This window comes from Oncorhynchus mykiss, chromosome 7 (genome assembly GCF_013265735.2).
Source record: "Oncorhynchus mykiss isolate Arlee chromosome 7, USDA_OmykA_1.1, whole genome shotgun sequence".
Taxonomy (NCBI): domain Eukaryota; kingdom Metazoa; phylum Chordata; class Actinopteri; order Salmoniformes; family Salmonidae; genus Oncorhynchus; species Oncorhynchus mykiss.
This window is the reverse complement of record NC_048571.1, coordinates 42730724-42753278: the sequence shown is the minus strand read 5'-3', so window position 1 is coordinate 42753278 and position 22555 is coordinate 42730724. Positions and strand designations below refer to the sequence as shown.

At 45.6% G+C, this 22555-nt stretch overlaps 1 protein-coding gene across 4 annotated transcripts in view; it reads right to left on the bottom strand.

The window, feature by feature from the left end:
- The window catches only part of LOC110527789 (semaphorin-3F), a 74260-nt gene that overhangs the window by 6126 nt on the left and 45579 nt on the right, over positions 1 to 22555 (bottom strand). For 2 of the 4 annotated variants that reach the window (XM_036983267.1, XM_036983268.1), the window contains exons 3-11: positions 17309 to 17469; positions 17159 to 17221; positions 15148 to 15267; positions 13662 to 13748; positions 11383 to 11476; positions 8000 to 8119; positions 6827 to 6966; positions 5589 to 5703; positions 1120 to 1189 (exon numbers count right to left, since the gene is read on the bottom strand). In XM_036983267.1, coding sequence (XP_036839162.1) covers positions 1120 to 1189; positions 5589 to 5703; positions 6827 to 6966; positions 8000 to 8119; positions 11383 to 11476; positions 13662 to 13748; positions 15148 to 15267; positions 17159 to 17221; positions 17309 to 17469 — 970 coding nt within the window. The remainder of the gene's footprint in view (positions 1 to 1119; positions 1190 to 5588; positions 5704 to 6826; positions 6967 to 7999; positions 8120 to 11382; positions 11477 to 13661; positions 13749 to 15147; positions 15268 to 17158; positions 17222 to 17308; positions 17470 to 22555) is intronic. The other 2 variants (XM_036983269.1, XM_036983270.1) reach the window with 1 other exon arrangement.

Below are 22555 nucleotides of genomic sequence, written 5' to 3'. Positions count from 1 at the left end.
AGGAGACATGGGATTACTACTCACTCTGCGAGCAATTAGCTACATTCTCCCGCTCATAGAATCAACTCGCATCCCAACTCAGAGACACGAAGCAGGCGTACTCCAACACTACGATGCCGCACAAACACTCTCCACCACAGACAGGCTGTCTGACACACTGACATGCAAACACCCACACACAGCCAAGCTAATCATCTCTGCTGTGCTGTGGTGGGTGTACAGTACAGCATTATATTAGTATCTTCCATCGAGGGCCCTATCATTAGCACTACAGTAGTTCTGATCAACTGGGCTTTAAGGGGTATTGAGGCCTTGAGGGAAACATATACAGTACATTAAAAACTGGATGGCTTGAGCCCTGAATGCTGATTGGCTGACAGGCGTGGTATATCAGACCGTATATCACGGGTATGACAAAACATGTATTTTTACTGCTCTAATTACATTGGTAACTAGTTTATAATGGCAATAAGGCACCTCGGGGGGGGGGTTGTGGTACAGTATATGGCCAATATACCACGGCGGCTAAGGGCTATGTCCAGACACTTGGTGATGCGTCATGCCTAAGAACGCCCCTTAGACGTGGTATATTGCCCTATATACCACATCCCCTCATGCCTTATTGCTTAGGTATCTCACAGAAGCCAACGCAGACACACATACAGTACAGCCGTGTTTATTATGACTGGGCGTGAGTGTGAGAGCGAACTCTCCGTGTGTGCATCCTCCACTCAAAATCTCCCGCTGTATATGCTGGGGCAGGAGCCGCGAGCCGATTCCTTGACTCCTAATGCTGTGCTGCTGACTGATGACTTGTTATCAAAGCTCAGCTATGTGGGAACACAGGTCAAGTCTCTCACTGGAGAACCCCTTCCCGACCGACTTCCTCCTCTGCCTTTTTAGTGTGCAGAGCAGACTGTGCGGAATAGGCTTTTTCAATAACAGACCGTGTTACAGAGGCGCCTTTGGGCACGATGAATATTCATGGGAGACGGGAGACCACGGGAGGAACCCCCCCCAAAAAAACATCTATTCTACACATCCTTTAATGGAGACAGATACTTGTGGAAATGCGATTTAATTAAGGGGGGACACAGAGGCACACAGTCCGTGACTCACCCTGAAACTGAGAACACGCCATAGATGACAGGATTCTTGGTGTCCTGAGTTGGCTGGATGAACACGTCCCCTGTTAGACAAAGCGAGAATTACACATTACCAAAAGTGGCACAGCAAAATGTCTTACGCTCTCACTGTACAATAACAGTACGAAGGACTCTGGTAAAGCAGTGGTAATCTGAGATAAACATTGAAGGATGGAGTCTATTCTCTTCTCTCTCTCTTAGTTAACCCGGAGGCTCTATTATTCCACCTGGGATTCCTGAGCAACCAGATCTAATTCAAAGCGTGACATACGGACAGTTACTACTTCCTGGACAGGAGGCGGGTTCAAGGGGAAGCCCTTTTTGGATTGGACAGCACAGCAGTGGTTAGTTAAGTCAGCAGGCTTTCCGGCCACTGTGGGGTCCTGAATCAGAACGCTTCCAGAGCAGACCCCAATTCCTGGGTCTCAGAGGGGGAAGGTAAGAAATGGAGATCTGTGGGGTAACAAGGCTTTAATGGAAGCCATATGCTTCCCATGATCCTCAGAGCTGTGGTAATTGGACCCTGTATCCTCCAATGGTTTAATGAGCGAGAAGCGAAAGGAAAAACAATAAAAAAAGGGGAACATTTAAATCAATTTAGAGTCGACTACCTCAGTTGAAAAGTGTAACACTTCAGCCCTTTGTTGGAAACACAATTCCAGGGTAAATGGTTTCCATCGAGAGAAAAATAATGAGGGGAGGAGAGGGGGGGGGGGGGGGGGGGGGGGGGGGGGGGGGAGACATCGGCTGACTCTTTCAAGGACAGGGAGAGTAGATAGGATGTGTTAACCCACAGCCACAAGTCATTGGAAATGCCAATCACTAAGAATATCTAATGATTAGATGAAGCAGGAAACATTATACCCTCCATTTATAACTCTGGAACCTCTGTCATGTGCATTTATGAAGCCAAGCATTACTAAGATATTGAGCCTCATAGATATCAAGCAGCTCCACGCCCTGAACTTTTCAAAGAAATCTCTGGGCAAAGATCAAGTTGAAATGGAAAATACTCAAAGAACAAAACAGCAGGTTTCTCCAATCACACACTCTCCAAACCCTTCTGGATTCAAGTTGAAGAACAAAATGTTACTGCCCAAGGCCTTATCAAGCCCTAAGAGGGTTCTCCCAAAGAATAAACTTTAAGAGTTTTAAACCACCGCTCCTTGTTTTTCTAAAGAGAGATGGCCCCTAATAAAAGCTGTAGCTGTGACTGAGTTGCATTGAAATGATGTTGGTAATCATCACAAAGAAAATCCTCCCTTTTTTATTGGCAGGGTAAGAGAATAACAGGTACAGGCCGTAAACGAGAACGGGAATTAACTTTGGTAAACGGGAGAGAAACTCCTAACACATCTGACGCCAGTTTGACAGCCCTCCTGGCTACAGACGGGGGGGGGGGGGGGGGGGGTATCAAGAAAATTTGGAACAAGTTGCATCATTGGCTTTTATGCTGGATCTTTTTTGATGTGTCATAGCAGACAAAGACTCCTTGAGGCTCACTGAGTCTCTAAAGTCAGCACATTGTTCCTGCAGAAATACCACATCTGTGAGAGAAACGCCGTTATTCTGCAATGTGTATGTACACAGTATGGTGTTATTAAAGACCAATAAATCTACTGCACCTTTCATTTTCCCTATGAATGCCCAAAATACAATTCCATATCACCAGGAAGTGCAATATAATATACAGGTAACTGACAAAAATAAAGGAAACACCACCATAAAGTGTCTTAACAGGGCGTTGGATCACCACGGGCCAGAAAAGCTTCAATGCGCCTTGACAAAGATTCTACAAGTGTCTGGAACTCTATTGGAAGGATGCAACACCATTCTTCAACGAGAAAATCCATCATTTGGTGTTTTGTTGATGATGGTGGAAAACAGTTACTAATACACACACACACACACGCTCTCTGTCTGTCTGTTCGTCTGTCTGATGACGGTCAGATGGTACTGTATATATGGTCTCTACCCTAGGGACCCGTCTGACTGCACAGCGTTACAACAGCAAACACAAATAAAAACCACACGACTCCCTTGGTGACACAGAAAAATATGTATTCAAAATGTCCACACAAAAGCCCATTGCTCAAGAACGACGACTACGAGAAAAAGAACGGCAGATGATAAACAACTTTGACTGTCGAAGGAAGGGAAAGAGGTGGCTTCTGAGGTTTTGCCCTTTCTGTTATTATAAGGAACTATGAAATGAACCAGAAACCAAATGTTCCTTTCCCCCATTACACTTTTGAAAAGGCAATAAAAAAAATAATTTACTCTGACAGAGACACTGTCTGGAAACCTGCAAACTCACTTCCCCCCCCCCCCCCCCAAATCCGTCTTCCTTTTCAGACTCTACTGTACATACAGTAGTTCCAATGCTGGCCTGGAAAGACAAGAAGACTTTCTCAACATCAGACTTCACTCCAATCTCTGCCCTCACCCCACCCCATCAGCCCCCTCTCACCACCCCCCCTCAACCACCCTCTCAGCCCCCCTTGCACCCCCCCCCCCAATCACCCTATAAGCCCCCCCACCCCCTCAGCCTCCTCTCACCACCCCCCCCCCTCAACCACCCTCTCAGCCCCCCTCTCACCACCCCCCCCTCAACCACCCCCTCAGCCCCTTCTCACCACCCCCCCCTCAACCACCCCCTCAGCCCCACTCTGAACCCCTCTCTGCTATAGGCTGCCTGATGGTAGTGGTTGTGGGAAACCAAACCACAGACAGACGTGTGGTGGGTAGCTAAACGTTCAGGGGTGACAAGCCTAGTATGACCCTCACTGAGAGTGACCCGGACTGCAATTGACCTGCAGATGGGACATTTACATTGACAAAGAAATTAGGACGAATTGCTCAACATAAGTGAGTGGTTTGGGTAGACATGTGGTATCAAAACTGGTCATTCACAGCCCTCAGGCTTAAGCTAAAATGAGCCTCCACTGGGCTATAGTATAAAACAAACAGAATCAGTAAAAACAAATGACCTGCAATAAAACAAAATCAGTTGTTGTGATTTGCATTTGACTGTCCTACTAATAACTAGTGTTCATAATCATTTCAAGGAGAGCGCTCAAGTCTCCTCAGAGTCCGACCTCCACAGCACAGCGCATCACACTAATGTTTCCCTGAGACGGTGAGCCACCAGTCATGTGAGAGGAGAGATGTGATTGACAGGCAGGAGCTCCCCCCCCTGGCTGGTTCAGAGACCGACCTTAAAGCCCTGCGCTTCATTACCAGTCCTCCCCAGACACCTCCACACACACCTCTACCCTCAGCACTTCCACTGCTGTCTGATGGAGCCAACCTGAACCCAGACATGCTTATCATACAGGAGCGATGTTGATGTCTAAAGCAAAACAGGCTGCAAGCTGGGTGGGACAGCGGTATCTTGATCCCTGCAGTACCTTCCTCAGAATTCCCCCTTTCATTTGGTTTACAAGGGCAGAGAAGAAGAGTACAATGATTTTACAGACCCATCGTTACAACGTTGGAGCAGTCATAAACGCTTTGCCCATTTCCTTTTTTTTGTTGTTGCGCTAAATCAAACTATACCAGAAAGGAAAGCTGAAGACATGGTATATGTTAAAACAAAATGGAAGAGTTACGGTCTGTGAGAAATCCCTGTTTGGCTACGGTAAAGGTCAGCAGTAACCCTACGTACAGTACTCTTGTTTTCCGACTAGCCCGGTCACTTGGTCACATAGGAGCTTTCATTCTCCAGGTAGACTCTCCTGTAAGATCTGCTCCCACAGTGATGGAATAGTGGACAGCAGAATCCCAGACGCCACAATGTTACAGAACTCTAGAATCCAGACACATGATTCCTGTACGGGCGGATGTGTGTCGAACCAGAACACACACACACACACACACACACACACACACACACACACACACACACACACACACACACACACACACACACACACACACACACACACACAGTGTCCGTTTCAAAGCCCAAACGAAACAGGAGTGCACTTTGAAACGGTTCAAAATAACTCGGATGTTACAGAGATATCACAGTATGATTGCAGAGTGGGGTCTGAATGGATGGTTGGTCATTTTACATGTTGTCGCTTTCATGTGCGGCCGACCATGTTTAGTGTTTAGAAGATGAGGGAGCAGAGGAGTAAGACCAAACTTGAGGAAAACTGGGAAGTTAGTGCAAGGGCTCGGACACACCAATAACGTTTGCTGGCCCGAGAGTACTTAGCACCTCTGAACAGAGTGGCGGTTGTAATTTGATTAACGAGTGCGCACCCATTGAATCGCATGAAAATGTTGTCAGTCAGTCAGCAGTGGTCTGTAAAACACAGCGCGTTGAACAATCGGTAGACGAACGCCAGAACCACATTCGGTGGGATGTGTGCGAGCCTTAAGAACATATCTTAACAATTGGGTTATACCACTGTTGTAATAATTCCGCCTACTTACGGAGCTCATCAAAGTGGGTCTCTATGCCGTCCACTCCAGGAACCGAGCAAATGAGTCTGGCCTTCAGGAAAGTGCTCCACTTGTTGACCAGACAGCAGTGTCCACCATCATCATTCTGCAAGGGGGGGGGGGGGGGGACAAAAGGCAGTGTCACTCACACCTGACCCCTACACAAACACCACAAGTGGACCGGTCCAAAGATCCAAATCAACAGCTGTTTTAGACAACTAGCAGCCAACACTAGTTTAGAGAGAAGCCGAGAGTAAAACCATCAGCTGTGTTTCAGTCTGTCTGCCCCATCTGTTGTGGACAGACGCCAACCCCTGCAGAGAGTAAAGGGAGTGAGGTGAAACGCGTTGACAATTATTCCCAATCCAGAACTCCTTGTACATTACAAAACATCTTCTAGACTTGTTGAACAGAGAAAATAGGAGTTTGAGAGACAATGTTCAAGTGGAGAAATCAGAGAATGCCATTTGTGCCACAATTTATATTGGAGTAATATAATAATCGTCATCCAAATCCAAAGTTATATTCCATTATGTTGTAGCTTTTATAGTGATGTACTCAAAATTCGATCAAGTTGTGTGCTTTTTCTACCATGTACTTGTATGTGTATCTATGCCAGTAGTGCTATGTCTAGTGGGAGTCATCAGAGGACAGGGGCTTAGGATCCAGACACAGGCAGGAACCAGCGTCCCTAGGGTCCATTACCAGGCGTGCAGCGAGAGGGGGAAGGCTTGCACACAGCCCAGGGTCCCCCTCTAAGGATAAACAACGTTCTGAGTCACAGCAACCACTGGGACATACATACATCATTAGATAAACATTACCCTGAGTGTGTATGTGTATGTTTGCGCTTATGTGTAAATACTGGAGGCCAAAGGCAAACTCTCCCACTCCAACAGTTTATCACAAGGGGACAACAGCATTCCCTTTAGTTTGGGTTTCTTAGACTGCTCATTGGCTGTTGAGGAAGGGGGGGGGGGGGCAGGGCTGTGTTGTTTTATGTCTGACTGTGTTGAATGCTAAGATACATTCATGGTTTATGCAGAGTTTCCAAGGAGACCCCTCTACTCTGGGGATGTCTCAGTATCATTAGTGGCGGGGTACTGGGTTCACAGGGTCAAAGGTGACAATATGAGGCAAGGGTCAAAATATGACCTCTTTCACATTCTTATTGACTGTATTTTTTTGCAGATAATGAGTTACAGTATGTGGTTATGATGGCCACTTACCAGACAGATCCTGCCTATCCTGGACTGGGCCATGGGGCTCTGGCCCATCTCTGAAGCCTTCTCCCGGAAGAAGAAGTAGAGCTTGTCATCGTTCTTCTCAGCACTGTCTGGAATGAGGTGTGCCTTGATGAATGTGGGATCTGAAAGACAGAGAAAGTGCGAGAGAAAGAGAGAGAGAGAGAGAGGGAGAGAGAGAGAGAGAGAGAGAGGGAGGGAGGGAGAGATGGGCAGAGAAAGAAAGAGAGAGAGGGAGGGAGAGAAAGAGAGAGAGAGCGAGAGAGAGCGCTGATAATGAGACAGATGCTAGTGAGAGTCAATTGAGGCCTAAATTTGAGCTCATGTCACTGCTGTACATTCCAAATATCCCTCATTATTCTCACTCTATGAGCACAATATGGCGTCGCCCTCTCTTCTCATGCTGGCTCACTGATTGGGGCACTGCTGGACACATCAAATTAACCCGGTCCTCCCTGCTGCTACAGAGACACAACCCAAATGGGGGCAGACCCTGTGGAGGGTGGGGAACATTAAGCCATATTGGAAGAGCAGGATGTCCTAGTGTGGCCCTGGGGCTGATGAACAGGACTCAGGAGGGGATGGGGTATGCCTCCTGCTGGTAGACGGTTGGGGGGGCAACAGGGTCACTTTGGAGAACTGCCTGGGACCCAGCCCTACTCTGAAATAATCAAAGGTGGCAACACTGACCTCCCAAACCCACCCACCCAGCCAGCAGAACTAACGTGTACAGTCTCGTAACTTTAGACTATGGAGAATAAGAGACCAGGATCCAACAAAGAGCAATCCATACATGATGAAATGCCAGCAGACATGTATGGCATTAGAACAAAATATCGATGACTCATCCACAGCACATACAGCATGTGTCGAGGCTGACGCATGACAGTGAGGAGAAACGTTTCCTTAACAGTTCCTAGAAAAGGCACTCAGTGAGTTGAGTGCAGGAATTACTGGTTTGATGTGATAGGCATTGTTGACTTTCTAATGGTTGGAACAGCTAGAGGCTTGGACCAGAGCCATATATACAGTATGAGATAGGTACTGTGAGACAGCACCGGAATGTAGAGACTGAGGAATCGATTGACACACAACGGAAGTATAAAGACAAACGCCATAGAGAGATGATGTTTGTCAGGATGAGACGTTAGACGTTACCATTTAACCATTTGGAGTTGTATTGGTCCGTCCTCATGGCTGTCTGCTTCCCCAGAGTACGGAAAATGGACGCGTCTGTCCCCATGAAGTCAATGTAGACCCCCGCGTAGAGCTCCCCATCTGTCAATCACAGAGAGAGAGAGAGAGAGAGAGAGAGAGAGAGAGACCCACTTTTAGACATAATATGACATTTGAAATGTCTTTATTCTTTTGGAACTTTTGGAAGTGTAATGTTTACTGTCCATTTTTTAATTGTTTATTTCACTAAGTGTTTATTATCTATTTCACTTGCTTTGGCAATGTAAACATATGTTTACCGTGCCAATAAAGCCCTTAAATTGAAATTGAATTGAGAGAGAAGGGGTGAGAGAGAGAGAGAGAAAGAGCGAGAGAGAGAAATCAATGGGAAGATCATAGAAAGACAATAACAAAGAGGTTGACAGGAAGAAAACCACAGGTGATTAGTGACTACAGTCCTTTGTTATGGAGATATGGCCCTGTTTTCTTTAGGGCAGGAACACACTGTATCCCTCCGCTCACCATAACCAACAGTAGCCCTCAGCTGGTGGCCAGGGTCAGGCTGGACAAAGAGGAGATAGATCCCAGGGTAGACACTGGGGACCTGGGGCAGGATGTGAGGATGTGGTCATTGGCGCAGGTCATGCTAACAGTGTGGGGTGGAGACCTGGGAAATGCCCACCCCCAGTTGATTGTGGCTGAGTGTGAGTGAGCAGGCGCTGCCCCAGTATGGGACCTGTTTAGAGAGTTGACAGATCTCCCTAAAGACAAGACAGCATTTTCCTTCTACAATCGGATCAGATTGAACCTCTTCCTCATAGCGACCAAACACGACAGAAATATTGGGGTCAACAGAAGTACATTGAAATCAATAACAGAGGAATTCCTTGTTTTGAATTTGTGTGGTACAGTATGACTCTGGCCGCATAGTAGGTTGGTTATATAATAGCTGAGTTGCTGCAGTAAGTGGATGCTTGGTAGTTTCAACCAGGTCAGCTCTAGGTGTGGGCTGACCGGTGGTGTAAAGTACTTTAGTAAAAATACTTTAAAGTAGTATTTAAATGAGTTTTGGGGGTATCTGTACTTTAATATTAAGATTTTTGTCAACTGTTACTTTTACTTCTCTACATTCCTAAAAAAAATCATTTACTTTTTACTCCATACATTTTCCCTGACAGCCAACAGTACTCGTTACATTTTGAAGGCTTAGCAGGACAGGATTCACACACTTACAACATCAAGAGAACATCCCTGGTCATCCCTACTGCTTCTGATTTGGTAGACTCGCTAAACACTAATACTTTAATTGTATATCATGTCTGAGTATTGGAGTGTGCCCCTGCCTATCTGTAAATAACATTTTAAAAATAAAATTGTGCTGTCTGGTTTGCTTAATATAAGCTATTTGAAATTATACTTAAGTATATTTAAAACCAAATACTTTTAGACTTTTACTCAAGTAGTATTTTACTGGGTGACTTTCACTTTTACTTAAGTAATTTTCTTTCTATTAAGGTATCTTTACTTTTACTCAGTGGTGTAAAGTACTACTTAAGTAGTTTTTTGAGTATCTGTACTTTACCATTTATATTTTTGACAACTTTTACTTTTACTTCATTACATTCCTAAAGAAAGTAATGTACTTTTTACTCCATACATTTTCCCTGACAGCCAAAAGTACTCGTTACATTTTGAAGGCTTAGCAGGACAGGAAAATGGTCCAATTTATGCACCTATCAACAGAACATCCCTGGTCATCCCTACTGCCTCTGATTTGGCGGACACACTAAACACACACGCTTCATTTGTAAATCATGTCTGAGTGTTGGAGATAGCCCCTGGCTATCCGTAAATAAATAAAAACAAGAAAAAAGTTCAGTCTGGTTTGCTTAATAAGGATTAGCTCCTTTTTTCAATTTCTGCCTAAAATGACATACCCAAATCTAACCGCTTGTAGCAAGGAAATACATATTTTTACCTTTATTTAACTAGGCAAGTCAGTAAAGAACAAATGCCTAGGAACAGTGGGTTAACTGCCTTGTTCAGGGGCAGAAAGACAGATTTGATTCTTGTCAGCTCAGGGATTCGATCTTGCAACCATTCCATTACTAGTCCAACACTCTAACCACTAGGCTACCTGCCGCTTTTGATGCCATTTGAAAATAAACACTTTGAAGTTGATGGAAATGTGAAAGGAATGTAGTAGAATATAACACAATATATCTGGAAAAAGATAGTACAAAGAGAAAAAAAACATATTTTTTTGTACCATCATCTTTGAAATGCAAGAGAAAGGCCATAACGTGTTATTCCAGCCCAGGTGCAATTTAGATTTTGGTCACTAGATGGCATCAGTGTATGTGCAAAGTTTTAGACTGATCCAATGAACCATTGCATTTCTGTTAAAAATGTTGTATCAAGACTGCCCAAATGTGCCTAATTTGTTTATTAATAACTTTTCATGTTTAAAATTGTGCACTCTCCTCAAACAATAGTATGATATTATTTCACTGTAATAGCTACTGTAAATTGGACAGTGCAGTTAGATTAACAAGAATTTAAGCTTTCTGTGATAAGTCTGTGTCCTGGAAAATGTTATTGTTACTTACAACCTCATGCTAATCGCATTAGCCTACGTTAGCTCAACCGTCCCGTGGACTGGACACCAATCCCGAAGAAGTGTTAATGTAAGGAATTCAAAATTATTTATACTTTTACTTTTGATACTTAAGCATATTTAAAAGCAAATACTTAAAACAAAACTATTACTCAAGTAGTATTTTGCTGGGTGACTTTCAATTTTACTTGAGTCATTTTCTGTATGACAATTGGGCACTTTTTCCACCACTGGGGCTGACATAGGAAGTCACAGAGGGGGGTCATGGGTAGTGTCACACAACTCTGGGTGGCTGGGAGGTCAGTGGAGTCAAGCCAGAGAGGAAGAGGTCAACTGCCAAGTCTGACCACCTGCCTTTAAGCTGCTGACAACACCAGACCACCTACTGATATGAGACCTTACATACCGATGCATGCTTTACCCATTAAGAATGTTCAATCCAGCAAATAACTTTGCAGTACACTCTTTTTGATTATGACAATAATGTGACAATGGGACAGTTAACGTCACCACAGGGCAGCTGCACATGAAACGAGGCAGAAGTATTTGAATTAACAAGCTCCAGAGTGTGACTGGCCAATGGTGCATTAATAGCTTCCACAAGGGTTGGACTGACCACAAACATTCCTTGGGGAAGAGAGGAATAAACCTTGACGGGAAACAAACCTTTTGTTTCCATAGAAAGACATTCAAGTCTTCCAATAATGGAAGACGTGAGCTGAGAGAAAGGAGATAAACGGGAACTTACTGATCAAAGCTGAGACGCTGTTGAGTTTAGGGTCGTAAGGACATTTGCCTTTACCCGAATCCACCTTGCCCGGCTCCAAACGGAATATATATTCCTGCAATAAACAATAAAATATGTAAACTACCATTCATTATTCTGTCATTTCCATTGAGAACACAGAGCAGAGTTGATCCCGGCCTTATAGAATTTGTGTATTACAAGTTTTCACATACTGTAGTCCTGTGGAGGGAGATACTGACACATGGATGACGAGACATTGGCAGACCAGTAAGGGCAACACCATGAAGTGATGGGCAGACTAGAGGTTGGTACACAAATGGTTTCTGAGCACGTCTCTCAAATGCTGTTTTTGTACTGATCCAGATGTTCTCTCTGCTTCCACACAACAAGCGGTGCCAGAGCAACACGTCTGACACCAGCAGGCTCCTGAAGAGCTTCGATCCCCAAGCCATAAGACTGCTAAATAGCTAACTAAATATCTAACTAAATAGCTACATGGACTATCTGCATTGACCCTTTCATTTCTATTTTTGCACTGACTCTATGCACACTCACAGGACCCTACACATTCAAACACACACACACACACACACACACACACACACACACACACACACACACACTTCAATGGCTCCCACACATAACACGCACACACATTCATACTGACTCTTCACACACACACACACACCCGCACTAAACCTAACCCAGAGATAGACTAGAGCACCCCTTTTATACAGCCTATCCAGAAAGGATAGAAAACAGCTACAAACCCACCCACGCACGCACACGCACACACACACACACACACACACACACACACACACACACACACACACACACACACACATATCATATCCTGTATGCTGCTGCTATTCTGTTCATCATATATCCTGATGCCAAGTCACCTTGGTATTCGAACTGACCCTGTATATAGCTTACTTACATTCTCCTGTCCTTCTTATTTCTATTTCTTGTGTGTTTTTGTTCTACTTCCCTTTATTTTATAATACTACGGACATTGTTTACTACATTGTTGGGAAAGAGCTTGCAAGAAAGGCATTACTTGAAACTATGTAAAACACACACTCACATATTAGCGTATTAGCGCTGAGCAAGGGAGTACGACGCGTACAAGGCCGGGTTATCGGCGTGATGGAGTGCTTGAGCTAAAATATGCAGAGAGCGATAGAAAACTCATCCACCATGCTCCTAGTGTTAGTGATGCGGAGGATAGCTCAGGTCTGCGAGCCAGGAGGACATTTTTAGCATCTGTCTCAACATTGTGTCAAGTAGCTTGCTGTACTACTGAGGGTTGGTAGTAATAATAATGTGATTTAGGCACAGTAATGGAAAACCTAAACAGATTGGCTTTCAAGAAACATGAAACGTAAACGCTTTCCTTTTGCACCTAAGAAGAAAACTGTCCTTTCACTTAGCTGACAATTAATTATCACATGCCAAAAAATGCTCATTACACACGTCAGGATTACATATTTGCCTAAAAGGCGAGTTGGACATATACACTTCCCCCTCCCCCAAAAAAAGACTGTTTGCAGACTGTTTCGAACTGAAGCTAGGATGCTATAGTTGGACTGTGTTCTTATACCCTGGTGTCTATGGTTCCACTTGACGTAGCTTCAGTACATACCCTCCCTGGGTGGCTCCCATGACACATGAAGGCAGTACATTTACAAAGCATTCATTTTGTTTTCCAAGCTACTAGGGTGAATCAGGATCTCTACATTTGTAAGGAGTCCATTTATTGCAAACTTTTGACAGTATATATTTATGGCCAAAGTTGTGTATCTTCTCTGACTTGTTGTGGTACTCATTGGAATGGATCTTGCCATTGTCCTCCACCACACATGTTTTTATTGCATACCTTTGAATGATTGGGCTAATATTAGTACGTAGCCTACCTCTCAACATTCTAGTAGCCAAGATGAATTATAGACCAAGTACAGTAAAATCCCTTTTTTTAAAGTAGGCCTTTTGAGGTCACAAAAATCAAGTCATATTGGATGCTAGTGAATGTAAAGGACTGGACTCTGTTATACTAACCAACTTAACCTATGAATAAAACAGCTCTACTATTTAACTGTGATCATAAACACTTGAATCCAAATCTCTAACACCTTATTTCATCCACACCATAGTCAGCTGCGTCCATTTTGAATCTCAGCAGGAGGAACATGATAAGACAGGGCCTCTAAGACCCCAAATGGGCACCTGACCCAGGACCAGGTTCTACAGTAGCCTCCCCTCGGCCCACGGCCCACCTTTGGCTCCACAGGCCCTGCCGTAGTGGTGAAATCTGCCGCCCGGTTGGTCCTCCCTCCGGACTGGGCCGCCTGCAGGTAGTGGGCCTAAAAAAAGAGGACACGTGCCACGCGATTACCACGACGGTCCCATCGGCTGCACCCAATCGGAGACCCCAAAACCAATGGAAAATTCAGTGAAAATTCAACCGAAGAGTTGACCAGGAGCAGAACAGAAAAAGCTCAAAGAAAGACCCATAACTGTAAAAAAAAAAAAAAAAAACATGACCACAACAGAAGAAATTAGTTTGGACTCCATGAGGAATGTAAAGACTGACAGAGGTGAGAGAATAGAACTCAAAAAAGTAACAAATCAGAACTCTAGTAAACCGCGCTAGAGAGTTCAACAGAGAGTTCAGTGATGATGTCATGTGCATAAATCAATCTGGATGAGCATCAGTACCAGCCTCTATCTAGGTTGCCAGATACATGCAGAAAACATGGTATGTCATGCACGTGCACACATAGCCAAGGTTCAGCAACATATACAAGACAAACAGACAAAGGTGGACCCATATAGGTGAAAAGGAGCTCAGAGAGAAAAAAGGACAATGGCGGGAGTGATCTCAGAGAAGGCGATGTGTAGGTCATATCTGGAAAACCTTGGTTAGCTGTCTAAGGACTCAACACGTGCGAGGCCTTTGGAACGAACACTGGGAGAACTCCCAAAACAAATGGTTTCTGTTTACAGCTCTAATTTTACCCAAGGAAAACCTTTACAGTACAAGTGACGTAGCTAGCGGATGAATGACAAGGGGGCGACTGGCCTGTACATTGAAACCCAAGTCCTCCTATTAAACGCTGAGACTAAACAGGCGGGATAGCAACAGTAAGTGTGCACTGGGGACGGCAGCTGCCGAAGCTCTGATGTCTGCTGGTCTATGAGGGACAGAGGGAGGAATGGAGGGACGGGGGGGACGGGGGGGACGGGGGGGGGGGGACGGGGGTGAGTTACAAGGCCGGTGATGGATGAGAGGCTCCATCAGTAATGATGGGCTTTCAGAGCCTTCCAGTCAGGCCAGAACACTACGCATAAACAGGTGAGGGGGGAGAGGAGACCGCCGCTAGAGGGGGGAAATAGTAGCAGCTGTTTTAGACACACTTTCAACATGCTCTTCCCACCGGTACTATAGCTGGCAGTTAGCTTCCTATGGTGGACGTTAGCTGCCTCACCAACAGGATCCACCATAACAGTGTGACACAAAGTGCCCGGGACAAAGGAGAGTTACACATCTTGTGGAGAGCTCACTATAAGCCTTTCTCTGGGTTCACAAGACCATGGACAGAGCGAGTCAATGTGAACAGGGGAGCAGAAAATGAGCGGCAGGAAAGGAACAGACCGTGACAATGACAGACGAGGTGGGTTGATTGACAGATCTGACTCTGAAAGAGGGGGGAGTTCAGGGGTCAGTGTCACCATGGTCAGATACATCTGGTCTCTGGTTACCTGGGACCTGCGTCCGCGGTCCACATAGGTGCAGACGGGGTTGTAGGCCCCTGTTCCACACACGTATAGGTGGGTCCGGTTCCACGGCTCGATCAGACGGATGAAGTTCCCACATTCCCCCTGAAAGAGAAAATCAAAAAACGTTAATAATAGGAGACTTTTAGGCCTTCTGAGAAAAACAAAATGTCAAATTGATGATCAATAACCTTCAGCTAACCACCTCAAACACCCTCAGCTACCATTTCTGATTGATCTGAGTCTGGTGTTTTGCTGCAGCACTACTCCCTGCTGGCTTTCTTTATTGGACACACACACGCACACACTTGTACACGCACGCTGGAACACAAACACACACAGAGTCCGGCTTTAGAATAGGACAGGTCAGCGGCCCCTTCTTGGAGGTGCTGGTAATGAGAACAGATCTGTGCCTCTACGATCTGAGGCCCCTAATCTCACCTACCAGCTGTATGGAAACCCAGTCCCCGTGCCTTAACCCCAGACAGTGCCCTTGCCTTAACACCAGCCAGGCCCCCTGCCTTAACCCCAGACAGTCCCCTTGCCTTAACCCCAGACAGTCCCCTTGCCTTAACCCCAGCCAGTCCCCCTGCCTTAACCCCAGCCAGTCCCCCTGCCTTAACCCGAGCCAGTCCCCCTGTCTTAACCCCAGCCAGGCCACCTGTCTTAACCTCAGCCAGGCCCCCTGTCTTAACCTCAGCCAGGCCCCCTGCCTTAACCTCAGCCAGGCCCCCTGCCTTAACCTCAGCCAGGCCCCCTGCCTTAACCTCAGCCAGGCCCCCTGCCTTAACCTCAGCCAGATCCCCTGCCTTAACCCCAGCCAGGCCCCCTGCCTTAACCCCAGCCAGGCCCCCTGCCTTAACCCCAGCCAGGCCTCCTTGCTGGCCACAGTAATACAGGATTACACAGCTAGGGCCAGTCCGGGCAGATACGATCTCTGTGAGTGCTGCATGCTGTCCATCTTGTTGCAGGAGAAAAGGATGTACCAACCATCCACAATGAGATGTGTGTAGAATAGGGGATAAGCCATTTTAGCATAGCTAACCCAAAAAACATGACAGATGCACACCAGTCAATTCATTTCATTGTGTGTGTGTTGGTGTGTGCGCGCATGCGTGTGTGCACAGGTGTGTGCATTATTCATTCCACAGTTGTGCTCCCCCCCCAAGAGTGCAGTGTGCATGATTGCCTTTGACCTCTTGCCTGAACTGACATCCCCTTTGAATTGCTTTTGAATTGTCATCATCTGTCATTCCCTAAAGAGGGGCCAGGTTTGCCAAGATGTCTACAGCCAATTTAATATTTTATTATTACGGCGTTGGAATTCCACCCCTCTCTCACATATGCCTGCACAACACACACACACGCACACATGCACGCTAGCTCATACATGCATACGCACACACAGTGGCCCATACTATGTAACCAAAGGCGGTGAGATGTGCGGGTCAGCGAGCACGTTTAAATGAACATTCCAGTAGGATAAACAGAGGCCTGCTTTCTCAATACCAGCAGGGGAGCACGGTTATTATCCAAACCCCCCTTCACCTCTCCACCATACCCCATCCTGCATGCCACTGCCCAAATACACCCCTTAGGGCTGTGTGTGGGGGTGTCGACATGTGTGAACAAATCAACAGCGAATTCAGAGGAGGATCAGACCTTGATATGGATTTAAATGGTGCTCTCAGGTCCACGGGGGGCTTGTGTGTGTGTGTGTGTGTGTGTGTGTGTGTGTGTGTGTGTGTGTGTGTGTGTGTGTGTGTGTGTGTGTGCGTGCGTGTGTGCATGTGTGTGCATGTGTGTGTAAAGGTACCTCTGAAACAGATGTGGTTAAACAGGAGCTTTAGCCTCCAGCTACAGTCCTTCACACCCTAACGGCCATTTTAGCATGATTCAAAGGGGTAATGGGAGGGTAATGTTGGATAAGGAATGAATGATGTCAACAGCGCAACTAACCCAAATGTCACGATGGTTGAGAGAGCACGGTACTTACGTTGGTATCCTTCCCCGACAAAACACACTCTGTCTTCCTCTGAGGAGCCACAGGCCAGTGAATCTGAGAGAGAAAGGAAAGAGCTGGTTAGTTTTAATGCTTCACTATACAGCCGGTCTAGGATCAATGGTGGTTTGGGGCGTCTCTTACTATGAGCGGCTCCTTGTTGATGTCATGCAGGTCCAGGGACAGGATGTAGTCCTTGCTGCCCACATACATGCGGTCGTGGTCCTCGTCCATACGCAGGATACGGTAGTCTGTTGAGTTGAGCAGGAAGGAGAAGTGGTGGGCAGTGCCAGTAGATCGCAGCTCTAGAGAGAGAGAGAGAGAGAGAGAGAGAAATAGGTTTAATCACTGCCGTCATGAACACTGTGGCCGTAAAGTGCAGCATATATACGCATTGAGAAACACGTGTAGCCCACAGAGTGTTTCACCCACCGAGCGATTAGCATTTATTGGGAGTCAGTTCAGGGCAACACAATCCTAGAACTGGCACAGGAACTTCACAGTAACAGTCTTTTGCTTGCCAAAACTCTGAAAATACTGTTTCTGGAAATGATATTTCCTCCACATAAAGTCATGCCAAACATATCCAAGCACACACACAAAAACAAATGTTGTACCATACCATGCTTAAAGCAACTTCAACCGCTCATAAAAACACGCTCCAAATCTAGACCTCCGACACCCCCACTACCCAGCTAACATCTACAGTAGCTGTGGTAGAGCGAGCCTGCTACTCCAATCTGTTGCTTGGAGTCTGTTGTTCTGTATGCAATACGGACCTTCACAGCCTGTTATTATGGTTTTGGTGTGACTCATAGTATAGAAATGTAATATACACATCCCAAACGTGACACACAAAGAGCCTTTCCATAGACGTTTTCATTCTGTGTAAAAAAAAAGTCAAATTTAAAAGGTGCCCGTGGGTGATGCAAGACTAGCGGGGAATGGACGCGATCTGTTCCGTTGTAACGTGGGAAACTAAAGGAAGGCACACTCAGAAAGAAAACACAACCTGAGTTTGCAAGAAAGAGTGTTTTTCGATGTAAATTGCCATGCTGCACAATATCATAAGCCACCATAAACCTCATAGCCTGTCTGAGAGGTGGGGGCGGGGAGGGGGGGGCGGGGAGGGGTCGAGAGAGACAGAGGAGGCTGAAACATGGGAGCAGACAGCCTGCGTGCCAGATACCGGCTATCATCTCTGATCTGGCCCTGGTAATGGAAGACTTGTAACGGGACTCCCGTCCTAGTGTTCTAGTATCGCAGGGCCACCTGTAGAGAACAGCCCAGCTGAATCAGGCTGCCTGACACAAGGTGAGGAACAACTTCTTTAAAACGAAAAGGATCACTTTAAGAAAACGAAACATTCTGGCCACACCACAGTCCAATATTACACGTAGCTTCAAATGTCATGTTGAACTCATCGTAATGGTTTTTAAACAATCTGGAAATAAAATCTCTCGCAAATGACTCATCTCTGCCGTTAATGGCAGATTGCTGCCGGGGATTAGTGTGTGTGTGCGCGCTTCTGTGTGAGATCAGCGGGCGTGAGGGCAGATGGATGGGAGGTCTGGGACACAGAGTAGAACTTTATCCCTCTCCTCTTGCCATTAGTTTCAGCTAATCTGGTGTGGTATGAAAATGGCTCCATTAGAGGTTGTGAGAGAAGACTTGAGCTGGGCGGGAATCTGACAGACAATCTATCTCTCTCCCTCAAGGTGGGCCTTCTCTCTCCGTGCAGCTCGGGAAAGTTGATCCAGCACTTGGATCCCGAACGTCCCAGAGGACACCACGATGGAAGTCCTGTTCATTTTCCACTCCAATGGGTGCAGACAAATGACCCGCTGTCCTCTGTAACTTCTACTACATCTCCAGAGCCCTCTCAACTCCCCTGCACCGAATTGTACGCTGCATTGAATCGAAAGGAGAAAGCTGGAGACGGATTACTCTCAGTAAAAAAGTCCTCCCCACAACAGCTTTAGTGAACATCTGTCCATGTGGAAATAAAAGTGTATACTATTGTGTTTACCCAGATGGGAGAAGTGATTGAGTGAGCTGGGGAGCTCTCCACTGCACACAGAGACACAGGAGATGGTGTAACTGTAATACTGACATGGGCCCACTGGCAGAGAGCTCCTCAGCTGTTAACGTGGTGAGCGCTAGCTTCTGTCTTTTGGAAACTCTGTTACGGTATTGTTATGGTTTAGCAGGTGTGATCTAGCCACACAGAGGAGATGGTGATATATAGTGCAAGGCGTCTTCCCTTTCTCCGCCGGTTAACGTGAATGCACTTCCAAACACATGCACTAACCCTCACTAACCATAACCCAGACAGACAAGAGCACCCCTTCCAGAACAGATACAGAACACACACACGCAACGCAATGCAACGCACACACACACACACACACACACACACACACACACACACACACACACACACACACACACACACACACACACACACACACACACACACACACATTAAAAGGTCATCTCCCTTCATAAACACCCCAGTCTGAGCAGCCCTGTGTTGTTGTCAACTCAGGTCATCAGCAGGCGGGACACCAGCCAGCCAGCCCTTCCTTGCCGTGCCCAGACATCACTCCCGTCCCATCCCGTGGTGCTGCTGGCTGGAGCACCGGGCTGAGGGGATACTGGAGACGCTGAGTTCAGAGGACAAGCCGTCACCAGCTGACATGTGGCATTCATCACCTCCGCGCTGAGATTAGCACTCAGGGTCATTTGAATGGAACCGCTGCAGCCTGCTTGCTCTGTTTCTAACGCTTGACTGCATGGGGGGGAAGTTAGGCAGTGCCAAAGTCCATAGCAAGTCCAAGGTCATAGGAGAGACACAGACACAGACAGCGAGACAGACAGACATAGGAATATTACAAGTGACAGGCAGACATCCATCACAAACCTTTATCAGTCCTCTAGTGTAAGTCTGTCAGGACATCTCTCAACTGCCTCTCTATACTCCAATAACCTGTCTCTCAAAATCTTTTTTTATCAATTTCTATCATTTCTGATGTAGAGCATAGAAATCGTTTAACCCTTAGTGAAATAGCTCCAGTGTAGCGCCCAGACAGAGATAACTTAAGACCAACAACCTACAGATATAGAACTCTGAATTTGGCTTCTAAGAACACTTGTATTCTCCAGCTGGCAACAAAGAAGAAACGACATGAACTGTAACAGATATTGAGAAACCTACAGAGAATGTTGGAGTAGCAGGACACTTAATATCTGCACATTCTGCTTGAGTCCGTCCCCTACATAGTGCACTACCTTCATAGCGCTCTGGTCAAAAGCAGCGAACTACATAGAGAATAGGGTACCATTCGGGATACACAGTAGCTACTCAGTGGAGCTTCTAATTCAACTCCCTAATCAGGGCAACATAAACTCAGCAAAAAAAGAAACGTCCGCTCGCTGTCTTCAGTTTAGTTGATTAATTCGACTATTTCAACTCTTTTGGGATAGGGGGCAGCATTTTCACTTTTGGATGAATAGCGTGCCCAGAGTGAACTGCCTCCTACTCTGTCCCAGATGCTAATATATGCATATTATTATTAGTATTGGATAGAATACATTCTGAAGTTTCTAAAACTGTTTGAATGATGTCTGTAAATATACCAGAACTCTTATGGCAGGCGAAAACCTGAGAAAAATCCAACCATTCATTGGTCTGGCAGAGTGTCTCAGGCTCATGATGCGCGCTCCCGACAGAGTTAGCTCTCATTCCATTGCTTTTCTTCAGACATAGGAATTCTCCCGTTGGAACATTATTGATGTTTTATGTTAAAAACATCCTAAAGATTGATTCCATAAATCGTTTGACTTGTTTCTACGACCTGTAACGGAACTTTTCAACACGCTAACAACAAGTGGCTATTTGGACATAAATTATGGACTTTCTGGAACTTTATGGAACAAATCAGTCATTTATTGTCGAACTGGGATTCCTGGGAGTGCCTTCTGATGATTTATAGTGTTATTTCTAACTTCTGTTGACTCCAAAATGGTGGATATTTCTCTGGCTGGATTGGGCACTGATCGCCGTTCTCAGATTATGCTTTTTACGAAATGTAAAAAAAAATTCTGACACAGCGGTTGCATTAAGGAGAAATCTATCTTTAATTCTGTGAATAACACTTGTATCTTTTATCAATGTTTATTATGAGTAATTCTGCAATGTCACCGGATGTTTTAGAATCAAAACATTACTGCACATAGCGCACTAATGTAAACTGAGATTTTTGGATATAAATATGCACATTATTGAACAAAACATACATGTATTGTGTAACATGATGTCCTACAAGTGCAGCATCAAAGGTTAGTGATTCATTTTATCTATATTTCTGCCTTTTGTGACTCCTATCTTTGGCTGGATAAATGGCTGTGTTTTTTTGACTTGGCTATGACCTAACATAATCATATGTTGTGCTTTCACTGTAAAGCATTTTTGAAATCGTACACAATGGGTAGATTAACAAGATGTTTATCTTTCATTTGCTGTATATTTCCCAAAAATATTTTTGAATTTTGCACGCTAGCGGAATACCTGCCCTAGAAAGGTTCAAAAACAAGCACACATAAAACTTGAAAAAGCCATACATGCACATGAATAAAATCATTGAGAATAACACACAATAGAGTCTGGGACTTATTCCCATTGTGGTTCTCATTGTCAAATGCGTTTATTTTCAGCAAACTTAACAAGTGTAAATATTTATAGGAACAGGATTCAATAACTGAGACATAAACTAAACAAGTTCCACAGACATGTGACTAACAGAAATTGAATACTGTGTCCCTGAACAAAGGGGGGAGGGGGGGGGGGGGGGGGGGGGGGCAGGGGTCAAAATCAAAAGTAACAGTCAGTATCTGGTGTGGCCACCAGCTGCATTAAGTACTGCAGTGCATCTCCTCCTCATGGACTGCACCAGATTTGCTAGTTATTGCAGTGAGATGTTACCCCACTCTTCTACCAAGGCCCCTGCAAGTTCCCAGACATTCCTGGGGGGAATGGCCCTAGCGCTCACCCTCCGATCCAACAGGTCCCAGATTTGCTCAAAGGGATTGAGATTCGGGCTCCTCGCTGGCCATGTCAGAACACTGACATTCCTGTCTTGCAGGAAATCAGGCACAGAACAAGCAGTATGGCTGGTGGCATTGTCATGCTGGAGGGTCATGTCAGGATGAGCCTGCAGGAAGGGAGGAGGATGTCTTCCCAGTAACGCACAGCGTTGAGATTGCCAGCAATGACAACAAGCTCAGCCCGATGATGCTGTGACACACAGCCCCAGACAATGATGAACCCTCCATCTCCAAATCGATCCAGCTCCAGAGTACAGAGTACGATGTACTGCTCATTCCTTCGAC